General features: G+C 39.5%; 3 protein-coding genes across 3 annotated transcripts; 1 reads left to right on the top strand and 2 right to left on the bottom strand.

Annotated features, from left to right (window-relative positions):
• Nucleotides 1-534: 534 nt before the first annotated feature.
• Nucleotides 535-2,789, bottom strand: LOC122085520 (peptide-N4-(N-acetyl-beta-glucosaminyl)asparagine amidase A). Its single transcript, XM_042653994.1, has one exon. The coding sequence runs from the start codon at nucleotides 2,697-2,699 to the stop codon at nucleotides 759-761; it is 1,941 nt and encodes a 646-aa protein (XP_042509928.1). The 5' UTR covers nucleotides 2,700-2,789; the 3' UTR covers nucleotides 535-758.
• An 8,575-nt stretch (nucleotides 2,790-11,364) lies between these two features.
• LOC122085959 (alcohol dehydrogenase 1-like) lies at nucleotides 11,365-14,012 on the top strand. Its single transcript, XM_042654588.1, has 10 exons — nucleotides 11,365-11,511; nucleotides 11,777-11,913; nucleotides 12,123-12,169; nucleotides 12,319-12,644; nucleotides 12,753-12,835; nucleotides 12,930-13,005; nucleotides 13,109-13,170; nucleotides 13,256-13,351; nucleotides 13,452-13,613; nucleotides 13,742-14,012. The coding sequence occupies exons 1-10, from the start codon at nucleotides 11,475-11,477 to the stop codon at nucleotides 13,856-13,858; spliced, it is 1,143 nt and encodes a 380-aa protein (XP_042510522.1). The 5' UTR covers nucleotides 11,365-11,474; the 3' UTR covers nucleotides 13,859-14,012.
• Nucleotides 14,013-21,846: 7,834 nt separating this feature from the next.
• On the bottom strand, nucleotides 21,847-22,933 carry LOC122085425 (zinc finger protein ZAT1-like). Its single transcript, XM_042653856.1, has one exon. It carries the CDS (start codon nucleotides 22,396-22,398, stop codon nucleotides 21,862-21,864), a length of 537 nt encoding a protein of 178 aa, XP_042509790.1. The 5' UTR covers nucleotides 22,399-22,933; the 3' UTR covers nucleotides 21,847-21,861.
• Between the last annotated feature and the right edge of the window lie 422 nt (nucleotides 22,934-23,355).

Genomic DNA, 23,355 nt, shown 5'->3' with positions numbered 1-23,355 from the left:
TTTTTCATCCCTAAAATGATATAGTAAATGGTATGGATATATGTATCAATATCGGTGTCTGATAACGATCGGATGCGTATTAGTCACTTTTATTCTTGTTTAAAAAAAAATATATAAATATATATATATATATATTACTTTTTTATTCCTGAAATGATACCAACAATTGATATGGATATCGGTATCAATATCGGTCTCAACCTATATCGATAGCCGATACTTGAAACCATGTCCCCGATGCTACAACCCATGTGCCAGTCAAAGAAATGAAATTTAGAAGGGTATTTTGAAAAATACTATATAACCAACCTAGGAGGGTATCTGTGAACTCTATGGGGAAGTGAATTATTCCATTTCTTTGGCTACCAACAAGAATTGTAGTAGCGGTAACCCAGATAGCAGCCAATTTTTTTCCACAGAATTTTGGTGTTTACATAAGGCAGCCGAGATTGTGCATATATGTACAAAAAAAAAAAAAAAAGCCTTTTAGAGAACTGGAGGACATTTTAAGAACTAGGAAGCAATACTTTATAGTAAGGAACAAGATAAACATCCACTGGATTGATTTCTGTTTTTTTTGGTAAGACACTGGATTGATTTCACATAAACGTTCTAACGAAATCTAGAGTTCTCAAAGACGGAAAAGGCTGAAATGAAACTATACTTACAGGCAGAGAAACTCACGAGCTAAAACCAACAGCTTATTTAGAACTTCCTGAACTTGAAGATTATAGTCCGATCCTGTACTGAGTTACGACTTACGAGAGCAGATCACAAGCATTGGTTGTATAGTCTTCCATGACCGACCCATTGTTTGAAGCCACATTTCGAGAGTAACAAGTGAAATCATCTTTGTATCTGAGAGTTTGACGAGTCTCTGCCGAACCAGAGAGTACAGAGTGGTCATGAACCAACATCCACCCACCTGAGCGTTGGGTATTTGAAATAGAGGTTATGTAATCCGCCATTGAATATTTCTCCTTAAACCCATTCGTAACATTGGTGAACAGTAAATTTGTATTGATATCAAATCCTGGAATAGTCGAAGTGATGATCCTCAGAGGGTAAGTCCTTTTATAGACCAGTCGACTAAGCAATCTCTGTTCATCAGTCTCCAATCTGACATCGGTCTTCATTTTAATTTTCTGTTCGACCTCCTTGTACGTTCCATTTTTCTTGTACTTGATGGAGTTTTTGAACTTGAATTCTTGGAATACGTGAGTGGTGAAATTCCCGGCAGTCGATTTCACCCACCCGGAGCAATGTGTCTCTGTCTTTGCTTTCACTTTGAATGTTCCATCAAGTTTGTCATATTTTGAATCTCGATTCACTGAAAGAGGAGGAATCCGGTAAACAACAGATTTCGCCTGGACAGTAGACAACTTGGGATCTAACCAAAAGTGCAAATTCGCATCCACGAGCCAAAATGAAATTCCATCCGACACTCCGAGACCGAAAGAATGATCTTTTCCATCCAAAAGCAGGCCAAGAAATGGGGTCAAATCGATGTCATAAGAAGGCAGATTGAAAGCCCCAATTGCCACAACCGGTTCCCAGAACAATGGATTGATTCCTCCAGTAAATATGACAGGAAAAAGAGCCTGTGACCCAACAAGAACACCATCGATCGTCACAAAAACCTGCCGGAAAGCTCCATTACCCCGACCTGTTGTCAAGTTGTTCAGTTTGATGTAAGCGTCGGGAGGGTTTGAGTACCAGAACTCATCGTTTCCATGAAATGACACGTAAATCTCCAAAATAGCTCTGTAAGTATTCGGAGGAATCTGGATCCGTTTCAAGTGAACATCGAATTCATTCTCAATTCGAAACCAGAAACCATCGCTGCCATCGCTTGCTATCGGTACTATCAAATCTGCAGGCTTTCGAGATAAAACCCCCAACTTTTGGCCCTCTGTTGAGTCTGTTCTACTTCTAATTCTACCATCATGTTCACCAGATATAAACATCAATTTCCTCGCTTCGGATCGCAACCCCAATGTTCCCTCTTCAATTAAAGGCCCCAATTTTCTGTTCGAAAACAGCTCTGGTGAGTCAGAGTGAACCCTAGCTCCGCTCTGCCCGTAATAAAGCAGAGAGATGTTGACGTGGTAGACACCGGTGAAGACATCGTTGATGATATTCTCGAGCATGACTGAGAGGGTGAGATTGGAGAGAGAGAGAAGAGAGGAATATTTGGTGACATCCTTCCTGACCTTCCAGAAAATTCCAGAATCGGTAGGCTCGGCGGTGCTTGTCCGTAGAATCTCGACCCCATCGAGCCAAACCCCGACGATGCGGTCGTACTGTTCTCCCTGGCAAGAAACTTGTAGTTCGAGGACAACGTGAGACCATGGAGCAGGGCAATCGGATGGTGGAGAGTAGGAGGCGGTGGCCGGCGGGAGGCCGTAAGTGTTGCCAAAATCATGTTGAAGAAGGAGAAGAGAACAGGAAGGGGAGAATTTGTCGGTTTTGAGAGGTAACGTGATCTCGTAATACTCGGTCGATTCGTTCAGGTGCAGAGATGAAGGCAGGGACTTGAAGTAACGGCCGGGAAGAGATGAAGAAGAAGAGTCAAGAGGAGAAAGAAGAGTTATGGAGTGAGATTGATGAACGACGAAGCAGAGGAGAAGGAAGTTGAGGAAGACGAAGGCGTGAGAACCAAATGGAGATGGAGATGCAGATGAAGAAAGAGAAGCCATTTTTGGGAGGGTTTGAGTGATGACGGGAGTTGCAGTAGTGAGTTGAAGTAGTTACTCCTCAAGTTTCAGATGATGAGAGTACGTCGGATTAGGTTAATAATTTAATTGGTTGGGACTGGGGAGGAATTAAAGGACAGAAAAGGGTAAAATGTCATGATTGTAAAACTGTTAAAAGAATTTGACTTTTTCTCCAGATATGGGTTTTCGCTGATCTCTCTCTGCAGTAATGGTAGGTGGTCAAACCGTCACAGGGATTTTTTTTTCCTTACGTGGCAATAGAAGAAGTTTCTGTTTTTGTATTGTACACGTGGTGGTTCTTGTTTGGCACTCAAGGCTAAGTGTAGAAACGAGCTGGACAATGCTGAGACGGCGCCATTAATGAAGAATCTAGTGACAGTGGAACCAAGGAAAATGTGCTGAAGACACATAACGTCTAGAGATCAGAAATGAATAAGGGCCACTTCACCAAACAATTCCAGTCCTTTTCATGCACCAATGGACCTACTACTCTTGTTAATGGCATTCTTCTTACAGAGACAGGTCACCGGTATGGTGGATGAGGTGTTTGTCGGGATTCATCAGGGAAGAAAAGTATGGCGGATGAGGTGTTTGTCGGGATTCATCAGGGCAGTTTCTTCGTTGCTTCACAAAATGAATTGGGAATTCCCATGTGATAGGAGTGGCTGGGGTCTAGGGTTGTCATAAAAATCCAATCAGCCCTAATCTGCCCTAGCATGCCTTGAACCCCAATTTGCCCTGGTCTATCCCGAGATTTCAGTTCATAGATTGTGCTATGGTCTAAGAATTTCAAGTCGAAGGTCCGATTGGGTTAAGATTGGATTGAGATAGGCTCAACTCAACTCAACACAACTCAATTCAATTCGATTCAAACCACCTCGACTCGACTCAATCCAATCCAATCCAATCTTGTATAATAATAAGAATATAATAATATAAATATGTTAATAATTATAAATGTATACTAATTAAAAAGATCTGCAAAAAGCATTTTTCACAATCTACATATATGAACTTTGGTCTTTGGCCTTTGCTACGCATCAAGATTAAGCAACCAAGTAACCAATAGTACTGGGTTGGGCTGGGCTGAATTGGGTTTAGCCTGACCCAATCAAGGTCCATCAAGACTGGACTAGGTTGAGCTAAATCTGATAGGGTTGGGCCAGGGCTGAGATATCCTAGCCCAACCTAGTGCTGGGCAGGGTTTGGGTTGAGTTAAGAGACCTTACGGTTGGACTATGGTTTTACAAAACCCAGCCTAACCCCGGCAATTGAAACCCCTAATAGTGGTTGAAACGTGTGTTGTAAGACAAGCTTTTTTATTTGCAACTACTAGAGGGTACCGATATCTCCTTATTGAAAGTGATAACTTACTGGTATTGCTGATTGTTTCTCTCTTCTTCAAGGATTTGATCAAATAAGTTTTTAGCATATATTCAAAGAGGCTATTTAGGTACTGATCACCTTGCTTCTATGGGTATATCACAACAAAATTTTGTTTCATCGGATGATTATCCCCTTTTTGTTTCATGGAATGATTTAACACATGCATAAGCTCTTATTCAATGGCCTAGATTTAACAATTCTAATCTAACGGATCCTAAGAAGATGGCGGAATGGATTCTTCCTCGCTTATGGGCTAAGGAAAACTTGTGCCATATCAAAGAACCAAGTTCCCATAAGGCCATGATGAATGGCCCATTTGGACTCCTCAGGGTGGGGGAGGGGGTCTCGACCCTTCGATCGCGTGGTGAGGTTCAACGTTGTGAAGGGAAACTTCTCCCTATATTAAAGAGGTTTACATTGATTTTTTTTATTCTTATTATTATTATTATTATTATTATTATTATTATTATTTATAGTGAAGGGAAAATAAAGGGTATTTTTATGGAATCAAGAACCATGGGGTGATTGAATCATGGTGATTGAATCATGGGGTGGGATTTATGAGGATAAGCAATTAGAAGGGGATGAGAGTATGTTAATGTTAGTAGGGCTTGGGCTGAAGAATTTTGAGGGATGGTGGGGTCTGGCTAGGGGTGTCAATCGGTCGGTCCGGCTTGGTTTTGGTCCGAGTTGAGCCGGTTTTGGTGTGGAAAAGTTGAAACCGAAACCGAACCAATAAGGAAATTTCGGTTTCAGTTTTGGTTTCGGTGCGGTTTGGTTTTGGTTTGTCTTCGGTTTCTTAAATCGATTTGTAATCGGGTTGGTTTTGGTTTTTGGTTCAGTTTGGATTCGAATTTTCATACAAATGTTTACAAAACTATGCAAATTTTGATTTTTTTTAATGAATTTTGGAGTGTTTTGGTTTCTTACCGGTTTGGTTTCAATTTCGATCCGGGTTTTGAGCCGATTTCGGGTTCATCCAATTTCTGGTGCGGTTCGATTTGGTTTTGGGGTTGCAATACTCCAAACCGAACCGAACCAATAAGGCTTTGGTTCGGTTCAGTCCGTGTTGTTATCGGTTCGGTCCAGCCGATTTTACCGGTTCGGTTTAAGAATTGACACCCCTAGGTCTGGCAAAGGAAGACAGATGTCAGCACGACAGAAAGAGTTACATGTGCTCTCGATTTCACTTTCAGTATCGGAGCGGCTTTCAAACCTATGAGGTTAGAAACGATTAGGATACCTGAAAACCCCAAGAATCAGTCCGATCCAGATAAATCGAAATTTAGATCGATCTTGATCGATTTCAATCCAGATCGGTCCAAATGAGCATATCCAAATCGATTTCAAATCATTTGGAATGGCATAAAAAGACATAACGTCATTGGAGAATCCATGAGTAGATAGCAATTTCATAGGAGTGGGCGTACCAGTGTAGAGGGCTTTCTCCCTATACATGATCTGGGGAGGGTCATAATGTAAAATGTCCATATTGCAAAAAAATTGTTCCTAACTAGATCCTACGAGTGTGTTTGACAGTCAAGAATTTCTTCATTACAGGTACCTTTTCTTTAAGACTCAATCACACCTTCATTGCATTAATCCCTAAGATGGAGCGGCCGTCTTCCATCGCTGAATACAGACATATTGGACTATGCAATTTCGTGTACAAAGTCATCACTAGCATCCTAGTCAACAAGTTGTGCCCTTTGCTCAACAAGATTATTTCGTTTAATCAAAATGGGATCATAAAGGGACGTCATATTCAAGACAATGTACTCATATGTAACGAGCTTCTCCAAAAGATACATGCCTCAAGGCGAGGTTGACAGGGTTATGTTGTTCTTAAGGTCGATACGCTTAAAGCATATGATAGGGTTGAGTGGTCATTCCTTCAACGTACTTTGCTCGCCTATGGTTTTGATGCGGATTGGGTTCGCAGAATTATGTTTTGCGTGTCATCATCTCAACTTAGTGTGTTGTGTAATGGGACTCTGATGCCATTCTTCATGCCTTCTCGCAGTCTCCGCCTAGGGGATCGACTATCCTTCTACCTCTTTGTTCTTTGTGCCGAGGTGTTATCTACTCGAATGGCTTTAAGTGTGCAATCCAGAAATATTAGCGGAATCCAACTTTGTCGAGGCAGTGAATGAATCTCGCATTTAGCCTTTGCTGACGATCTTATTTTATTTGGCAATGCCTCTCTTTAGGAGGCCCACGCTCTTTCAACCATCTTAGAAGAATATTGTTGTTTTTCAGGTAAGAAGATCAACATTTCTAAAACTCATGCCCAATTCAATCCCAATGTAGATTTCTCAATTAAGAGAAGGCTAAGTGAGCATTTTCAAATTTGCTGAACTGCGCAAATTCATAAGTATTTGGGGATTCCTATATTCAGCGGCAAACTTTCTAAATTGCATTGTCAAGATCTCATGGACCGGGTTTCTCAAAAACTCAAACACCGGAAAGCCCAATTTCTCAGTCCCGCGGGGAAGGTGATTTTGATTCAGTCCTCTCTTGCAACGATGCCTCAATATGTAATGTCATGCTTCAGTTTGCCTGCATCTATGCATAAGAGCTTGGATTACACAAGCCGCAGTTTCTTTTGGTCAAACGGTACCTCTCGTCAAACGCCCACAATTGCTTGGAGTACAATATGTCAACCAAAGAATATGGGAGGACTCAACATCAAGAAAGCAGAGGTGATGAACCTAGCATTGCTTGCTAAGAAAGGTCGGGAACTCCTCGTCCATCCATCTTCACTATGGCATTCCTTAATGAAGAAGAAATATTTTCCCCACTCCACCTTCCTTCAAGCAAAATGCCCAGTTATAACTTCATGGGGATGGAAATCGGTTTGCCTATCTAGGGACATTCGTCTTTAAGGTGCATTTCATGTCATTGGTGATGGCCAATCCATTAATCCATGGAGCGACTATTGGATTCCAAATCATCCGCCATCGGCGGCTCCGTTTCCAATACATCATTCAACTCCAACTAATGTTCTTCATCTCATTAACCCAATGAACAAAACTTGGCGTAGAGATCTCATCTTGCAATGGTGGCCTCCAAATATAGCAACTGCAATCCTTTCCATATCCATTCCTATATTCCCTTCAGTTGATAAAATCATGTGGTGTTTGAATTCTTCTGGCAAGTTTTCTGTAGCCTCGGCATGTCATCTTATCCTTAATGGTGGTAGGCAGACTTCTCAGTCAGCGTTCCCTTGGCATAAAATCTAGAATCTTCCCACGACTCCTAAAATCCAGCACTTGATTTGGAAAATCTCTCTCAACGGTCTACCACTTCCTGATCTCCGAATACAAAGGGGCTTCAACATCTCACATCTGTGTCAACTGTGTCACAATGCGGATCAGAATCCGGATCATCTCTTTTTTCTCTGCCCTTTCTCCACACAGGTGTGACTCTCTCAGTCCTCTTCTTGGATCAGCTCCCCTTTTCTCCTTGGCGGATTGCCTTCCACATTTCTGTCTTAGTGGCCCCATTAACAGAGACAATCTTTGCCAATCAGCTTTATTCTGTAGTGTTTTATGGCAATTATGGGTTATATATTGGGATTGGGTTTTTCGTCAACAACGGTTCATTCCAGCCGCTATCCTCTGCAAAGCCATAGCCGAGGCTCGCTTCTTCTTTCCTCCAGCAACTTACACATCCACCACCAACACTCGTATGGTCTCTTGGCAGCCCCCTCCCACAGATTGCCTGAAAATTAAAGTTAACAGAGCTAGTAAACTTGGGACCTGAAGCAATTGGAGGTATTTGCAGAGACTCAAATGCATCTATGCGTAATTTTCTCTTGGAATTGGAGTGGCGCATGCGGTGGTGGATGAGACGTTAGCAATGCGTCTTGCACTTCTCTGGGCATTGGATCAGAACTTCCAACCATTAATGGTGGAGAGTGATAACCTGCTAATAGTCAACCTACTTCAACGCCGGTCCGAGTCGTGTCTTTGGCGTATCTTTAACATCATCAATGACTGCCTCACTATCTTGTAGAGGCTTCCTTCTGTAATCTTCTGCCATACATTGCGTGAGGGCAACGCCGTAGTTGATTTCCTAGCTTCCTCTTCTGCAACTATGCAATCAACTTTGCTTCTGTTTTCCGCCCCGCCCCCTGCTCTTTCTTCCCTTCTGTTTGCTGATTGCACTGAACGGTGTTTCACCGTAGTTAATAAAGTTTCTTTACCAAAAAAAAAAAAAAAAAGATCCTATGACTATTAACTCGTAATGGAGCAACCTTAATGTTTGTGATTGATATTGTAATAAAATGATGAAAATAATGTATTTTAAAAGCCAATTGTTTGAACATATGTTTTATAAGGATTTAGATCCTCTCTAACTCCAAGGATGCCCAGCACGACATTTGACAATTGAAAATATCTAATTACATGTGCATTCAAAATACTTAAATACGCGTTCCAACACATAGGTATATAACCCTAGGTCATCCCTCCCATCGAATGCACACTGAGATGACTGAGATGGTTGAAGAGGACCTAGAAATGCGTCATCGTTTTTAGTAGGTAATTAGTAAGTGTTGCCATTTTGTTTTGGGAAAAATTTGTATACCATTTTGTGTGTATTCTTTCTCACGTTCTCTCACATAAAGTGAGGAGTTGAAGGTCGGGAGCATCGAAACAGACCCTTACTTTAAGCCAGCTGCGGAATAGCCTAATTATTCATCATCACTTTGCGAGGCATATCTTACCTTAGTTTTAGAGCATTGAAACTGTTAGAATTTAAAATATAACCGCAAGCGTATGGATCAGTGTAGCTACGGGTCAAACACAAGGAGGGCAACCACTATTTGTGGCTTCTTTTAATAATGTGAAAGTGAATCGATTAATGGTTGTGATCTAATTCTAACTACCATCATAAACATATATATTTAAAAAAACGTCCTAACCATTGGTTATCTAAGAATTTAAATAGGCAAGTCACGCAATTAAAATTAAATAAATAAATAACTGAAAATAAACAACCCACGCAATCAAAAAGCAATGAAGGAAAAAAAATGCTGAAATAAAAATAAAGTAAAAGAAAGGGGATAAAGCTAGAGAGAGTCTCACAAGTAGGTTTCTCTACTTAGCCCGAGGGATGCATCATAATATGAGCTTCCCTACTTGACCAGAGAGTCACTCTTACAAGAGTTACTCTATTTGGCTTTAGGGAAAGGGAGACAATTAAAATAAAAATAATAAAATGATGGTTCTATGGCTAGGAGGGACAAAGCCAACACATACACTACCCATGAACCTTGGGGGAAAGGAAAAATAATAATGTAACAACTGAAATTAAAATCCTAAATTAAGAAAGAAAGGGTAGTCAGAAGAGGGAATGAGAGGGGGGAGAGAAGACTATTGAAGAAGCCTATCTACCTGAATCAATGCTTGAACTTGAAAGCTTGGGTGATTTGAGATACTACCAACTCTAAAAATTAGATATAGAATGAACAAAATTTGAAATTTCTAGGCTTGAAGAAAATAAATCTTGAAGAAAGAAAAACTGAACTTGAAAAAGAGATGCTCCACGGCTCGTGATATTGTCACCTAGATCTAAGCCTATAACTATAACTTAAAAATTTCAACTCAATTGCATAAATCATAAACATAAAAGGCTGAATAAAAATAAAAAGAGTGCTTACATTAATTGAAATAAAAATACTATTACAAAAGTGATTAAAACAAAAGGAATGAAGAACTAAAACTAGAGAGAGAGAGAGAGAGAGAGAGAGCAATTAAAAAAAACTCGAGAAGAATAGTGAAATGTCTCCCCTCCTCTTATATGAGTTGTATTTATAGGGAATGGGGAGGTAGGGTAACAAATTTATTTTTCCTAAAATGGAAAAACCCACAATTAGTAGGTGAGATATTTTGAGACCAAAAGTACTAAGGTGGAGGAGAGAGAAGAGATAAATAAACTTGGACAAATTTCCTATAATTTTTTTGCTTATTTTCTTTCCTTCTTTTTTAAAATTTATTTTTCTCTTCTTTTTCTCCCTCTCTTCAAATCTTGCGCAACCCTCTTTGGCTGATTTTTTTTTCCCGTGCACGATTTTCCTTCTTACTTTGTGTGATTTGGACAATATTCTGGTGATGATGTGGAAGAGAGAGAAGATTTGGACAAGATTTATTTATTTATTTATTTTTTTTTTTTTTTGAGCAAGAAACCCCTCCTGGTGAGTAAGGGAATTTTGCACACCATAGCTCACCAACTACACTAGGTAGTTGTTGTTGGAGAGATATGACGTCCGATAATACTTAAGGCCTTTAAAATACAAAACCTGTAAAAAAAAATATTTCCATCTAAGGTAGCTCTATTCTAAATATGTAAAATACATGCTTTATTACATAAGATTTCATGCATAAATGTGTTCATCAGAAACAGAATGGGTGTTGATCAAGTATCAAGATCTGACATTTGCCAAACCGTTATGGTAGCAAAATGATCAGTATCAAATTGCCCATATTGGACATAAAACCCATGCCTTACCTTTAGAAAAGGATTTTTGGTGTTTTGACATTTCTGACCCCTGATTCATATCATTCAAATTGATACAATATTGATTAGGCATTGAGATCTGATACGTGTCAAATCAATATAGATAACTGGATATGATACCAATACTTAAAACCATAATCTCTACCCATTGCATCAGCCCGAGCCGGGAGCACCGGAAACATATCGATACAGAAAGCCGAGATCGAGACTAAGCGCGCTGTCAATTTTTAGCTGGCTTATACGTTTCTGTTTTGAAAATATGGGATTCAAATGGTTAATATCTTTTGCAGATCGTTAATTGGTGCAACGTGCATATACCTTCCCACGCTGGTAGCTTAGGAAACCTCTCCCTTATTTAACATCTTAAAGGCTTTTTTTATGTAACAATTTAATATCTTAAATCCACCTGCCAATTCATTGGCTTAACTCATGGTGGTTTCGTCTATTCAAAACCAGCCAGTAGTTTTGCAAAACTACTAACCATGATCAGATGAACATGAGAGCCCATACAGCAGCCGTAGGTTTGGAATCAGCTGCGAGGCTCATTGTCAGGATATTGACTTCAATTGCTCTACCGCGTAGATAGAGCACCGAAACCAGAAACCACAAAACAGAAATCCAAGAGAACAAAACCATGGGAGTGGTTTTACACGTCACCGTTGTATTGTAGACGTTGGAATTTGGTGGCCAATTGGAAGGAATTCGACAGTGGGCTTTTGAAAAGGTATTTTTTAATCTTCGTCCCTCATTCGCCCTCGCATATTAAAGCATTGCAACCCCGACAAGCACTTCACATTTCACAATCAGAAGATTTCTACGTTCAGTGATCCATTAAGAGAAGAGAGAAATATGTCGAGTACTGCTGGAAAGGTTATACGCTGCAGAGGTATTTTTACTCGTTGACCCTCTTATTGTTCATTTGCTTTTGGGTGGATTTTGGTTTCTATTGGGGAGTTTCAGGTTTAAAGTTTTGAGTTTTCTGGGATCTTCAAGGTTTATTAATGAATCACTGAACTGGGTTTTAGTAATCTCTGATTTAGGATGAAGAGCTTGATATTGTAACCTATTCATTCGTAGCTTTTGGTTTGATCATGTATTTTTTTTTTTTCCTTCTTCCTCATTCCGTGGTTGTTTCTGTGTTGTGGGGGCAGCTGCGGTGGCATGGGAAGCAGGGAAGCCACTTGTGATCGAAGAAGTGGAGGTGGCCCCACCACAGGCAATGGAGGTTCGTTTGAAGATCCTCTACACCTCACTCTGCCATACTGATGTCTACTTCTGGGAGGCCAAGGTAATAACTTCTACGTACTATTTGTTACCATCCAACCATCTAACTTGAGAATTGAAACTGTTAATGTAGAGGTGATAAGAGGGCAATGACGATCTACTGTTCTCCTTTTTTTTATTTTTTTTCATATCTGTTTGAATTAGATTTTACTGAAATTAGGGTTACAGATTCCAGAGCTGGAAGTGACATGGGTTTCCTGTTTTGTTTTGCAGGGACAAAATCCCCTGTTTCCCCGCATTTATGGGCACGAGGCAGGAGGGTATGTCATCCGAATCCTACTTTTTCAATATAAATCTCTTAGTTGTTGTTCAAGTTTATGCTTGATCACTGTGATGAATTGAAATGAATCTTCAAAGATTCTGTTTTAATTCTGTAATTGATTTGGTCTGTTCGATTTGTTAATTTTAGGGTCGTGGAGAGTGTGGGAGAGGGAGTGACGGATCTCAAACCAGGAGACCATGTCCTACCTGTGTTCACAGGGGAATGCAAGGACTGTGACCACTGCAAGTCAGAGGAAAGCAACATGTGCAGGCTCCTTAGGATCAACACAGATAGGGGTGTGATGATCGGAGATGGCCAGTCGAGATTCTCCATCAATGGGAAGCCCATCTATCACTTCGTGGGCACTTCCACGTTTAGCGAGTATACTGTATGCCATGTTGGCTCTGTTGCCAAGATTAACCCTTTGGCTCCTCTTGATAAAGTTTGTGTTCTAAGCTGTGGAATCTCAACTGGTGAGTGAACAAGAAGATGATTAGTTAAAAAAAAAAAAAAAAAATCCAGCCCTTCACAAATGTAGCTTTTTTTTTTTGGATTGATGGAGTTTGGGTTTTTGTTTTAAGGTCTTGGTGCTACCTTGAATGTTGCGAAGCCTGCTAAGGGTTCAACAGTAGCAGTCTTTGGATTAGGAGCTGTAGGCCTTGCTGTGAGTTTCTATCTTTTGCAATGGATGAATTTGACATTTATGTTTCTTCCATTTCCTCTAATGATGAATTTTCTTATGGTTTTGCAATGTGTAGGCTGCGGAAGGAGCCAGGATCGCCGGAGCTTCAAGGATTATCGGTGTTGATGTGAACCCTAACAGATTCCATGAAGGTAAGTGATTGCATTGCAATATGAAGTAGTAGGGATCCAGAGTCTCTAGGCAAAAGTTTAAACTTATATTACTAGTTATTGATTAGACATTCTTTCTAAACAGCAAAGAAGTTCGGTGTTAATGAGTTTGTGAACCCAAAAGACCATGACAAACCTGTTCAAGAGGTCTGTTTCTCACCTTTTCAGAATCTTGTCTGTATCTCTTTAGTAGTATGGATATGTGATTATGTTCTTTGACTACTGTATTTAGGTCCTTGCTGAGATGACTAATGGAGGAGTTGACCGAAGCGTCGAGTGTACCGGAAATATTGATGCCATGATCTCTGCATTTGAATGTGTTCACGATGTAGGTTCTGATGTGTATTTACTTCTCAATCATTATCGTTCTCTTGGTTAAGTGTGAAATTTACAATATCTAATAACAGTGATTTCATCTCAATCAACAGGGTTGGGGTGTTGCTGTTCTTGTTGGTGTTCCACACAAGGAAGCTGTATTCAAGACCCACCCAATGAACTTACTGAATGAAAGGACTCTCAAGGGGACCTTCTTTGGGAACTACAAGCCACGTTCGGATCTCCCTTCTGTTGTAGAAAAATACATGAGCAAGGTTAGCTAGAAAGAAATATTGGTTATTTAGTATTTCAATTATCATTTACGAAAAAATCTAGTATCAGGCATTGGTTTAGTGACAATACTTACAGTATAATGTGGATCCTTTTTGTGTCCTGTGTGCAGGAACTTGAGCTTGAGAAGTTCTTAACTCATTCAGTCCCATTCTCAGATATCAACAAGGCCTTCGAGTTAATGCTTAAAGGAGAAGGTATTCGATGCATCATCAATATGGAAGCTTAAAATGGGTAGGATGTCAGCATTTCAATCTGCTAATTTGAAGTTCATGTGAAGTGAAATGAAAGATGTCGCTGGTCTGTGGATATGCATATGCTCTGTCATGTGTGAACATTTAATGTTATCTTGATCAAAGAAGAGTGTTTTTTTTTTTTTTTTTCCTTTTTAATTACTTGTTTGTCGATGTAGAGGGGAATGTTGACCGTTTTTAGTTTATCTCAGTTTTCCATCTGTTAGCCTATGCCTTGCTACAATTCATATAAGGACCAAGATGTAGAAACGTAACCCTAAAACGATGCAGAAGATAATGGAAAAACATAACAAACAATGCACATGGATTTTATGAGGTTTGGCAAAGTTACCTACGTCTCTGGTGAGATGAGATCATGTTTCACTATCAATGGAGAATAGAGTTACAACGCTTGTCTTCACACCTCTCAGTATTTTTTGCATTACAGAGAAAAAAACAATCGCTACAAATATATAGCGAAAAACCTTAATTCGAAAAGTACACAATTGCCATCAAATAAAAAATGTGAGCGGGGGGTTATGCGCCCCCTACGCCCTCTGTCGTCCTGCCTTTTGAGGTGTTGCATCAGTACTCTTTGGGTTAAATTGTGATGGAATACAAGACATCGTACATCAAAAATCTCCACCTTGGCTTGAATTCTGTTGAGCCTCTTGTAAAGATAACTTGTAGACGTCTTCATCCCCATACCTCATCAGAGGTACAAATCCACACCTATTTGGTGCGTCCCTCATCTTCAACAATGAGTAATATTAATCAATTCCAAACATGACTCGAACTTCTCTGTAGTAACTGGCTTAGTAAACATATCTGCAGAATTGAGATCTGTATGAATCTTTCTCAAGTGAAATCTCACATCAATATGCTTTGTCCCTGCATGAAACACCTGATTCTTTGTAAGATGTATGGCACTCTGACTGTCACAATGTAACACTGTACCTCCTTGCTCCAACCCCAACTTACGAACCAATTCAGCCAACCAGACTCCTTCCTTGGCAGCTTCAACTGTCGCCATGTACTCTGCCTCTGTAGTGGACAATGCAACTGTAGACTGAAGTATCGCCCTCCATGATATAGGTCCACCAGCTAATGTAAATCCATATCCTGTAGTAGACCTCCTCTTGTCTAAATCACCAGCATAGTCAGAATCAACATAATCAACCAATTATGTGGAACTTCCCTTACCACTGAACATAACACTTATATCTTTAGTCTTGCTCAAATATCTGAAGATTCACTTAATTGCATTCCAATGCTTATTCCTTGGATTACTCATGTATCTGTTAATAACACTGACTGCATAAGACAAATCCGGCTTGTTACAAATCATAGCATATATGAGACTCCCAACTGCATTAGTATAGGCGACCTGAGACATATGCTCCACCTCCTCATGTGTTGTAGGGCATTCCCTTTCAGATAACTTGAAGTGGCTGGCTAACTGAGTGCTAACCAGCTTCGCCTTTTCCATATTGAAACGCTTTATCACATTTTCAATATACCTCTTTTGAGTTACCCAAAGTTTACCAGCATTTCTATCTTGAAGGATTTCCATGTCAAGGATTTTCTTAGTAGCACCAAGATCCTTCATCTCAAATTCAACACTCAACAAAGACTTCAAAGAGATTATATCATGTTTGTTCTTTGCAGCAATGAGCATGTCATCAACATTAAGCATCAACAAAATAATGGAATTATCACTTGACACTTTAAAATAAACACAACTATCATACTCACTTCTTGTGTAGCCAATCTTCATTATGTGGGAATCAAAGCGCTTGTACCACTGCCTAGGAGATTGCTTAAGACCATAAAGCGACCTCTTAAGCAGACAAACATGATATTCCTTTCCCCGCACCTTGAAACCTTCAGGCTGCTTCATGTAAATCTGTTCCTCCAAGTCACCATGAAGAAATGCAGTCTTCACATCAAGTTGTTCAAGCTCTAAATCATACATGGCCACCAAAGCAAGTAGTACCCTGATCGAAGTGTGTTTCACATATCCCCTCTTTTTGTGCATAGCCAGCCCTTGGCTACAAGTCTAGCCTTATACCTTTCACGCACTTTCTCAGATGCTACCTCTTTCCTACGAAAGACCCATTTACACCCAATGATTTTTCTTCCCTTGGGTTTTTCCACAATCTCCCAAGTCTTGTTCTTATGTAGAGACTCTATTTCCTCCATCATAGTTGTCATCCATTTATCATGCTATGCATCACTCAAAGCATCATGGTAGGAAGATGGATCTCCTATACCTACAGTGAGGGTATAGGCAACCATGTCTTCAAACCCGTATCTCACAGGTGCTTTGTGAGTACGCTTCTCTTTATCCTTTGCCACAGTATAGGGAATTTCTATTGCTTCCTGTTGCCCTGGTAAGTCACTTGATGACTCATTCTCTCTTGTTGTTTCTGACTCACCTAACTCCACCTGCACAGTAGAACCTTCTTTATTTTCATCAATTGCTTGTGAATTGCAATTTGACTTCACCGTATGAGACTCATCAAACACAACGTCCCTGCTAACCACAACTTTCTGTGAACTTGGATCCCACAATTTAAATCCCTTTACGCCTTTCTTAAAACCAAGAAAGATACACTGCTTAGACTTTGAGTCTAACTTGAAACGCTACTCACTCTCAACATGTGCATAGGTTGGACAACCAAATATTTTTAGAATAGAATAATTTACTGGTTTTTCTGTCTATACTTCTTCAAAAATTTTACAATCAATCGCCTTTGATGGAGTCCTGTTGATGAGGAAACATGCCATATTTACTGTTTCTGCCCAAAATCTCTTACTCAACCCTATATTCAGCCTCATACTCCGACCTCTTTCTAGAAGTGTTATATTCATCATTTCAGCTACACCATTTTGCTGTGGTTTCGTTGGACCCGTGAAGTGACGTGTAATCCCTTCATCTTTGTACAATTCTAGAAACGACTTGTACGTGTACTACCCTCCATTATCTGTTCTCAAGTACTTAATTTTCTTTCATGTCTTCCTTTCTACCTCAGCCTTCCATTCTTTAAATTTAGTGAACACCTCACTTTTATGCTTCATGAAGTAGATTTAGACTTTTCTTGAATAATCATCAACAAAGGTCACGAAGTATTCTGCCCCACCTTTAGATTTTGTTGTTGAAGGACCCCATGCATCACTATGTACATAATCAAGCACCCCTTTACTGTTATGTTTTGCAGTTTTGAAATTAACCTTGCATTGTTTTCCGAACACACAATACTTGCAGAAGTTCAGTTTATAAGTTTTCACTCCCTTTAACAGTTTCCTTTTATGAAGCTCCATCAATCCTCTTTCTCCCATATGCCCTAACTGCATATGCCACAAATAGGTATCATCTGTATCAAATCCTGCATCTGTAGTCACAGATGCTTCACCTGTAACTGTGCTCCCTATGAGTCTGTATAGGTTTTCGGTTAGCTGTCCTTTTATGACAACTATGACACCCTCAATAACTTTGAGAACTCCACCTTTTGCTATATACTTGTAGCCATTTATGTCAAGTGCCCCCAAAGATACTAAGTTTTTCCTTAATTTTGGTACATGTCTCACATCTGCTAAAGTTCTTACTATCCCATCAAACATCTTGATTTTGACAGTGCCTATCCTAATGGTCTTGCATACAGCATCATTCCCCATTAGGACAGACCCACCATTATATGGTTGATATGTATCAAACCAAACCTTATGTGGACACATGATATGAACATCAAGAATCTAAAATCCAAGAATCAAAAGGTTGATTCTTACCTGATGATATAGGGAGTACATCTCCATCATCTCTATCTGAACTGTCAGTCATGCTAGCTTCCTCAGATGTCTTATCTACACCCTTCTTCTTCAAGTCCGTCTTTCTTTTCAAGCACTCTCTCTTCAGATGACCCTCCTTCTTGCAATAGTAATAAGAGATCTTTGTCTTTGTCCCTTTTGATTTTGATCGACTCTTCCCAGATCCCTTTTAATTTGATCTCCCTCTTTTCTGCTCCTTGTCACATCTGAAAAGACCTTCTCCTTGAGATTTTGTACTAGTGGCCTTCTTCCTTGTATCATTAGACATGAGGGCAGCCGCGACTTCATCCATCTCAAGGGTCTCCTTTCCGTACAAGAGAGTTGTTACCAGGTGATCATATGATTATGGGAATGACGACAACAACAGTAACACTTTGTCTTCGTCTCGATCTTAACCTCTAGGTTTGCAAGTTTACTTACGATCTGATTGAACATGTTTAGATGCTCTAATAGATCCGTACCTTCCTCTATCTGTAGAGAATACAATTACTTCTTCATGTAGATGCTTTCAAGTTTTTCCCATAACTGTGGTATAGATTTGATACCCACAACATATTGTAGGGCATCATCAAAAAGATTCAATCGAATAACACTTATCGCCTTTTCCTCCATCTCTTCCCAATATTCGTCAGTAATTTTTGCAGGTTTCTTCGACTTTCCCAACAACGTTTTCGTCAACCTCAGTTGTATTAGAAGATCCTTCATCTTTTGATGCCAGAGGGTGAAATTGTTCTTCCCATTGAATCACTCAATATCATAGTTGACATTCGATCCCTTCCCTGCCATCGTGATAGTAAACCCTAGAAAACGAAAGCCTAGAGCTCTGATACTAATTTGTAGAAACGCAACCCTAAAACGATGCAGAAGATAATAAAAAAACAGAACAAACAATGCACACAGATTTTACGAGGTTTGGCAAAGTTGCCTACGTCCCGGTGAGATGAGATCCTGCTTCACTATCAATGGAGAATAGGGTTATAACACTCGTCATCTCACCTCTCAATATTGCTTGCATTACAGAGAAAGAAACACTCGCTACAAATATATAGTGAAAAACCCTAATCCGGAAAGTACACAATTGCCCTCAAATAAAAAATTCGAGCGAGGGGCGCAGCCCCTACCGTCCTGCCTATCGAGGCGCTACACTAGTATTCTCTAGGTTAAACTGTGACGGAATATAAGACATCGTACACCAACACAAAGATGATTGTTTCACATTTTCTGAATCTCGAAGTTATTCAAGTAGTGCTCAAAGTTCTAAGGTAGCTTGGATAAGGTTGGTTAACTGAAATTGGCCTACTTAAAATTGGAAAAGAGGAATTGCAGAATCTCTGCAAATCAATGCATATACAAGAGATAAAGATAGAGACATTATGATATCTGTTATGAGAATGGACTTTGTTGATTCATTCTTCTCCTTTAGCTCTTGCACCGACGACCATTTATATCGTGAGCATGTCAGAAGCAGAATGGCTATGGCATGCCCTGTAATAGCTGCCCCAGTGTAAACCAGACCCATACATGGTGGCTGGGACAATGTCCAAGCAATGTGAGGCACTCTTCTATTGATCTCTAATTCGATTTGGTACCCCAACTCACTAAACACAGACATTTTTAGGCTATTTTCCAAGGATTTAAGTTAGCTTTCTAGTTAGACTTGATGCATCTGAAAGGTCTATGAGTGTTGTGCATCAGTAATGGTATAGATGAAGGTAGTGCCAAATTAATGGGCAGTGATGGCTAACTTATCTTATTTGAAAGGTTGAAGGTCTCACCATCACTATGAACACCTCATTTGAGTTGATCAATCAGCCAAGGGTGGTGTTCATTAGGGTGTCATGTACATTAGTTTGAGGTGGAATTAACTGAATTGAGTTTTATTGCTTTGTACTGAAAGAGGCTGCAAGTGCTTTTAGTCATTGTCGATCAATGAAGATACCCCACGCATAGAGAACACTTGAAGAGAGAAGCAATTGAGTAATTATATTGGTTTCTAATTAGGCAATTTAGGGTTTCACGGTGATTGACCCTTATTTAGTTCTAAAATCTATCTTTTATAGACTTCTTTTGTTACCGTTGGAGAGTATCGACAACCTAGTCAGGAATCTCCCTCTATTTTTTCTCTACACCCCTTCCTGTATGGGATATAATTGAAAGTAATGTTAGGATGAGGCCAACGTGGCCACACCACTAACATGTACTTCATCTCAATTAAAAAAATGGTATTATGTGTTGACATCCATGGCTCCAAATCAAAATTTTCCGATTTGAAATGATAGTTTTAGTATTGCAAACGAAGCACTTCCAATGGTTTACAATATTGAACGCGGAATCTGTAGAAGTAGGAATTATACTTCTTTCAATGCTTGATGGAGCAAGAACACAGTATGAATCCTTCCTCAACAATGGCGGCACCCAACACTTGAGAGAGAGAGATTACTCGACTTGAGCTTATTAGAATATGTATATCTCTTTCTTTCATCTTCGGAATATTAAATAATTTAATAAGAATCCTTCCTTATTTTGGACTCTATTTGTGAAACGCGGTGATTCTATTATGTCGCACAACAAAGCATCTTAATTAGAGTCATACTCAATAAGTTAATTAACATAATTGTCCATAAGGACACCAAAGTATGGTAATATCTTATAACGGACCTCAGGGCATGTAATTCGTCATCACCCTAGTCTACTAAACAACTAGAACAGAGCGTCTTAATTATTGGTTATATAATTCTTGACATAATTTACAATTCCATAGGTGAGGCATGCTAGAGATTGTTGTCTCTATATCTTCCTTTTCCCTTTTGAAATGACCACCATGCCTCATCCCGCACCCCTATTAGTGCCGCCTATTAGCATACAACATACTGACGACGTGCCTATCTCTCTCCCTATAAACATGAAAAAAAGTGCAACTTAAAAGGGCTTTCTCTTTTCCTAGCTATATGTAAAAAATGGAGAAATTTCACGGTGATTATTAAAAGGTTACAATCTCTCTCTCTCTCTCTCTCTCTCTCTCTCTCTCTCTTTGGTAAACATTAAAAGGTTTTATTAATGTACGTGAATGGTGATTGCTTAAGGAATCATTCAAATTGATGAAATCCATATAATTAGATTGGCACTTTTAATAGTTTAATTTTTCATGTTTTTAATGACTTCAATGACGTATGACTTGAGACCGAAATGGTAGGATCAAGATCTTCTTCATCGGTCGAGGCTGTTGGTATTGGAGAGGTATCAGTGTGAGTTTTATTTTCTGTCTCTCCCTCCCTAACTTTATCCTCACTCCGTGCTTCTCTAGCTGGAGAGAATCCAAATCCTAAATGGTAATCTAGTAGGATACCAAATATAGTCTCATCTTAAAGTCTTATTATTAATACAAATCAGTTATGTTCATTAATTAATTATTAGCCAGCTGGTTAGCATGCAACCGAGAGTAACGGACCTGAATCCTCTCTAGTGTCCATCTAACAGCTAGGAAGCACTTGGGATGCATGTTCTGGAGCTGCCAGTCATCGAATGCATGCTAGCTGAACACGGATCCCCTTGCACAACTTAATTTTCCTTTTTTTTTTGTTTTTGGTGTGTCTGATTATTAAATCGGGCTTTGTCTATTATTCCATCAATTCATTTCATGGGTTTTGGGTCAATTCAATATTTCTTAATGGCAAGAGAGGTCACTTGGCCTCTCACAGTAAAGGCCAATAAGAGTGCACATAGAGGCATTAATTAGATGAAATTTTTATTTCATGAGAATGAAGCGATAATTTTGTGCAGCACAGGAGCCATGCGACATTCTTTTTTCCAACCTATGTCTCTATGACTCCCATGTGTATCATTCGTTTTTTTCCTTGCCATCTTAGTATCAATCATACATGGAAGATCTAATAACAGACCACCAATAAAATTTTCCTTAGCACACAGGTAATTAATCACCCATTACTCCAAGTAGAAATTAAAGGAGGTTCTCTCGGTCATGGACTTGAGTATAATTACCCTTGAGTAAAATGGGATTCATTCAAATAAGTCTAAACTTTTCATGAGGGGATACAAATATACTTATAAGATAACCCAAAAGAGATTAACAAAGAAAAAAAAATGAGGGGGACATGCATATATCATTCATCAGCTATTCCCCTCCCCCCCACCCCCCACCCCCCTCTTTCTTTTACAAAAGATTCTTCTTTGAACAATATTTCATGTGCCCCCCAAGAGCTGCACCAGAAGGATATATTGCAGAGCAATAAGTACACTCATATTCCTTCACTTGACGAGGAAGGGTTTCTTCATAATCACCACCACCATTACCATAAGAGCTCCAAACCCTTTTCATATGTCCAGCACGATGGCCACCGAGAGCTTGGAAGGAAGAAAAAATTCTTCCACAGATATCACATTTTTTTTCACGGCGGCGTCTAAGGCGGCGCCGGTCATCTTCAACAGTGGTGCCATTGGATACTATAGTACTAGAGCTGCTAGACGAAAGCATGAGAAGGGAATGGGCAGTTTCTTTATCAGAGGATGGTGATGATGATGATGATGAAACAATGTCCACGTTGGTGATGCTTTTGCTAGGCTCACCACCATTAGAGGCTGAGGACGATAAGGTGTTCATAGGGCCCTGGCCCTGGGTGTGTTTTCTTCCTCGCTTACCTGTGATAGACCAACTTGGAAGAACATCTCCATTTTCTTCGTTTTGAGACATTACAAGAAAAAATAGATTGAGATAACAAAAAAGAAGAATAGACTTACTACGAATGAAGTCTTTGGCTGCACTAAACAACTCCTCTCACTTCTCTTCAGTTCAATTGTCTTATTTTCCTTTTCGCCTCTCAAGCTCTTTTATTACAGAACAAACTGGCCTGGTAAATCTGAACATGGCAGGGAAATAAAAGCTTTTTTTTATGCTTGTAACGTATGCCATCTTTCTTTTGCCAACCTTATCCAAAACAAACTTCATTATTTCTAATCCAAAATCCAAACTCCAAACTCCAATCATTTACTCACATTGGACAACTGGAATTAAGCTGTAAATATGGTAAACTTCTTCTACGTGTACGTGTATTGAGGACTGAGAACTGGGTATATGGAGTCCACATCCTTGCAATGAGTGATGAGGTGTGATGAACATAGGATGGCTGAGAGCATTTGGACTCCCCAACCCAACCACTTGATATTCATTGAATCGGTGCAGCAGTTGCAAATGATTTTCACACTGACATTTCTCTTGTACTTGTACATGTACCACCAAAGTATATATGATTATATTAATATGAAAATAACAACATATTTATGTATGCCAAGCAGCTTTAGATTCGGGGTTGTAGTGAAATGCGAGGAAACGATCATTTTTATTGATATAGACAAAATCATATCCAATGAAATCCTAAGATATTATGTTTCAATGTCGGGAGGCATAATTACCCGATTCACCATAACTATCAAGTGTCAACGGTCAAGGATCAATTATTTTAACTAATTTAGTTAGTTAAATGAAATCTTGATATATTATTTTTCGTCTGTTGGGAGGCATAGTTGCCCGAATAGTTAAACTAATTCGGTTAATTAATTGAAAGGAAAAAATAAACTTGCCCATTTGGCATTGGCTATGCCCAAACACAGCTGGCTATGAAAAGACCCTATGTGCACTAGGTATTTTTAC

The sequence above is a fragment of the Macadamia integrifolia genome, chromosome 8 (genome assembly GCF_013358625.1).
Source record: "Macadamia integrifolia cultivar HAES 741 chromosome 8, SCU_Mint_v3, whole genome shotgun sequence".
Taxonomy (NCBI): Eukaryota; Viridiplantae; Streptophyta; class Magnoliopsida; order Proteales; family Proteaceae; genus Macadamia; species Macadamia integrifolia.
Note: the sequence above shows the minus strand (reverse complement) of the source record. Positions and strands in the feature narration are given on the sequence as shown.

Coding starts and splice junctions, on each gene's coding strand:
- LOC122085425 (XM_042653856.1), bottom strand. CDS start 22,398: ATGTCTCAAAACGAAGAAAATGGAGATGTTCTTCCAAGTTGGTCTATC.
- LOC122085520 (XM_042653994.1), bottom strand. CDS start 2,699: ATGGCTTCTCTTTCTTCATCTGCATCTCCATCTCCATTTGGTTCTCAC.
- LOC122085959 (XM_042654588.1), top strand. CDS start 11,475: ATGTCGAGTACTGCTGGAAAGGTTATACGCTGCAGAG. Junction 13,006..13,108: donor CCCTAACAGATTCCATGAAG/GTAAGTGATTGC, acceptor CTTTCTAAACAG/CAAAGAAGTTCGGTGTTAAT. Junction 13,352..13,451: donor CATTTGAATGTGTTCACGAT/GTAGGTTCTGAT, acceptor CTCAATCAACAG/GGTTGGGGTGTTGCTGTTCT.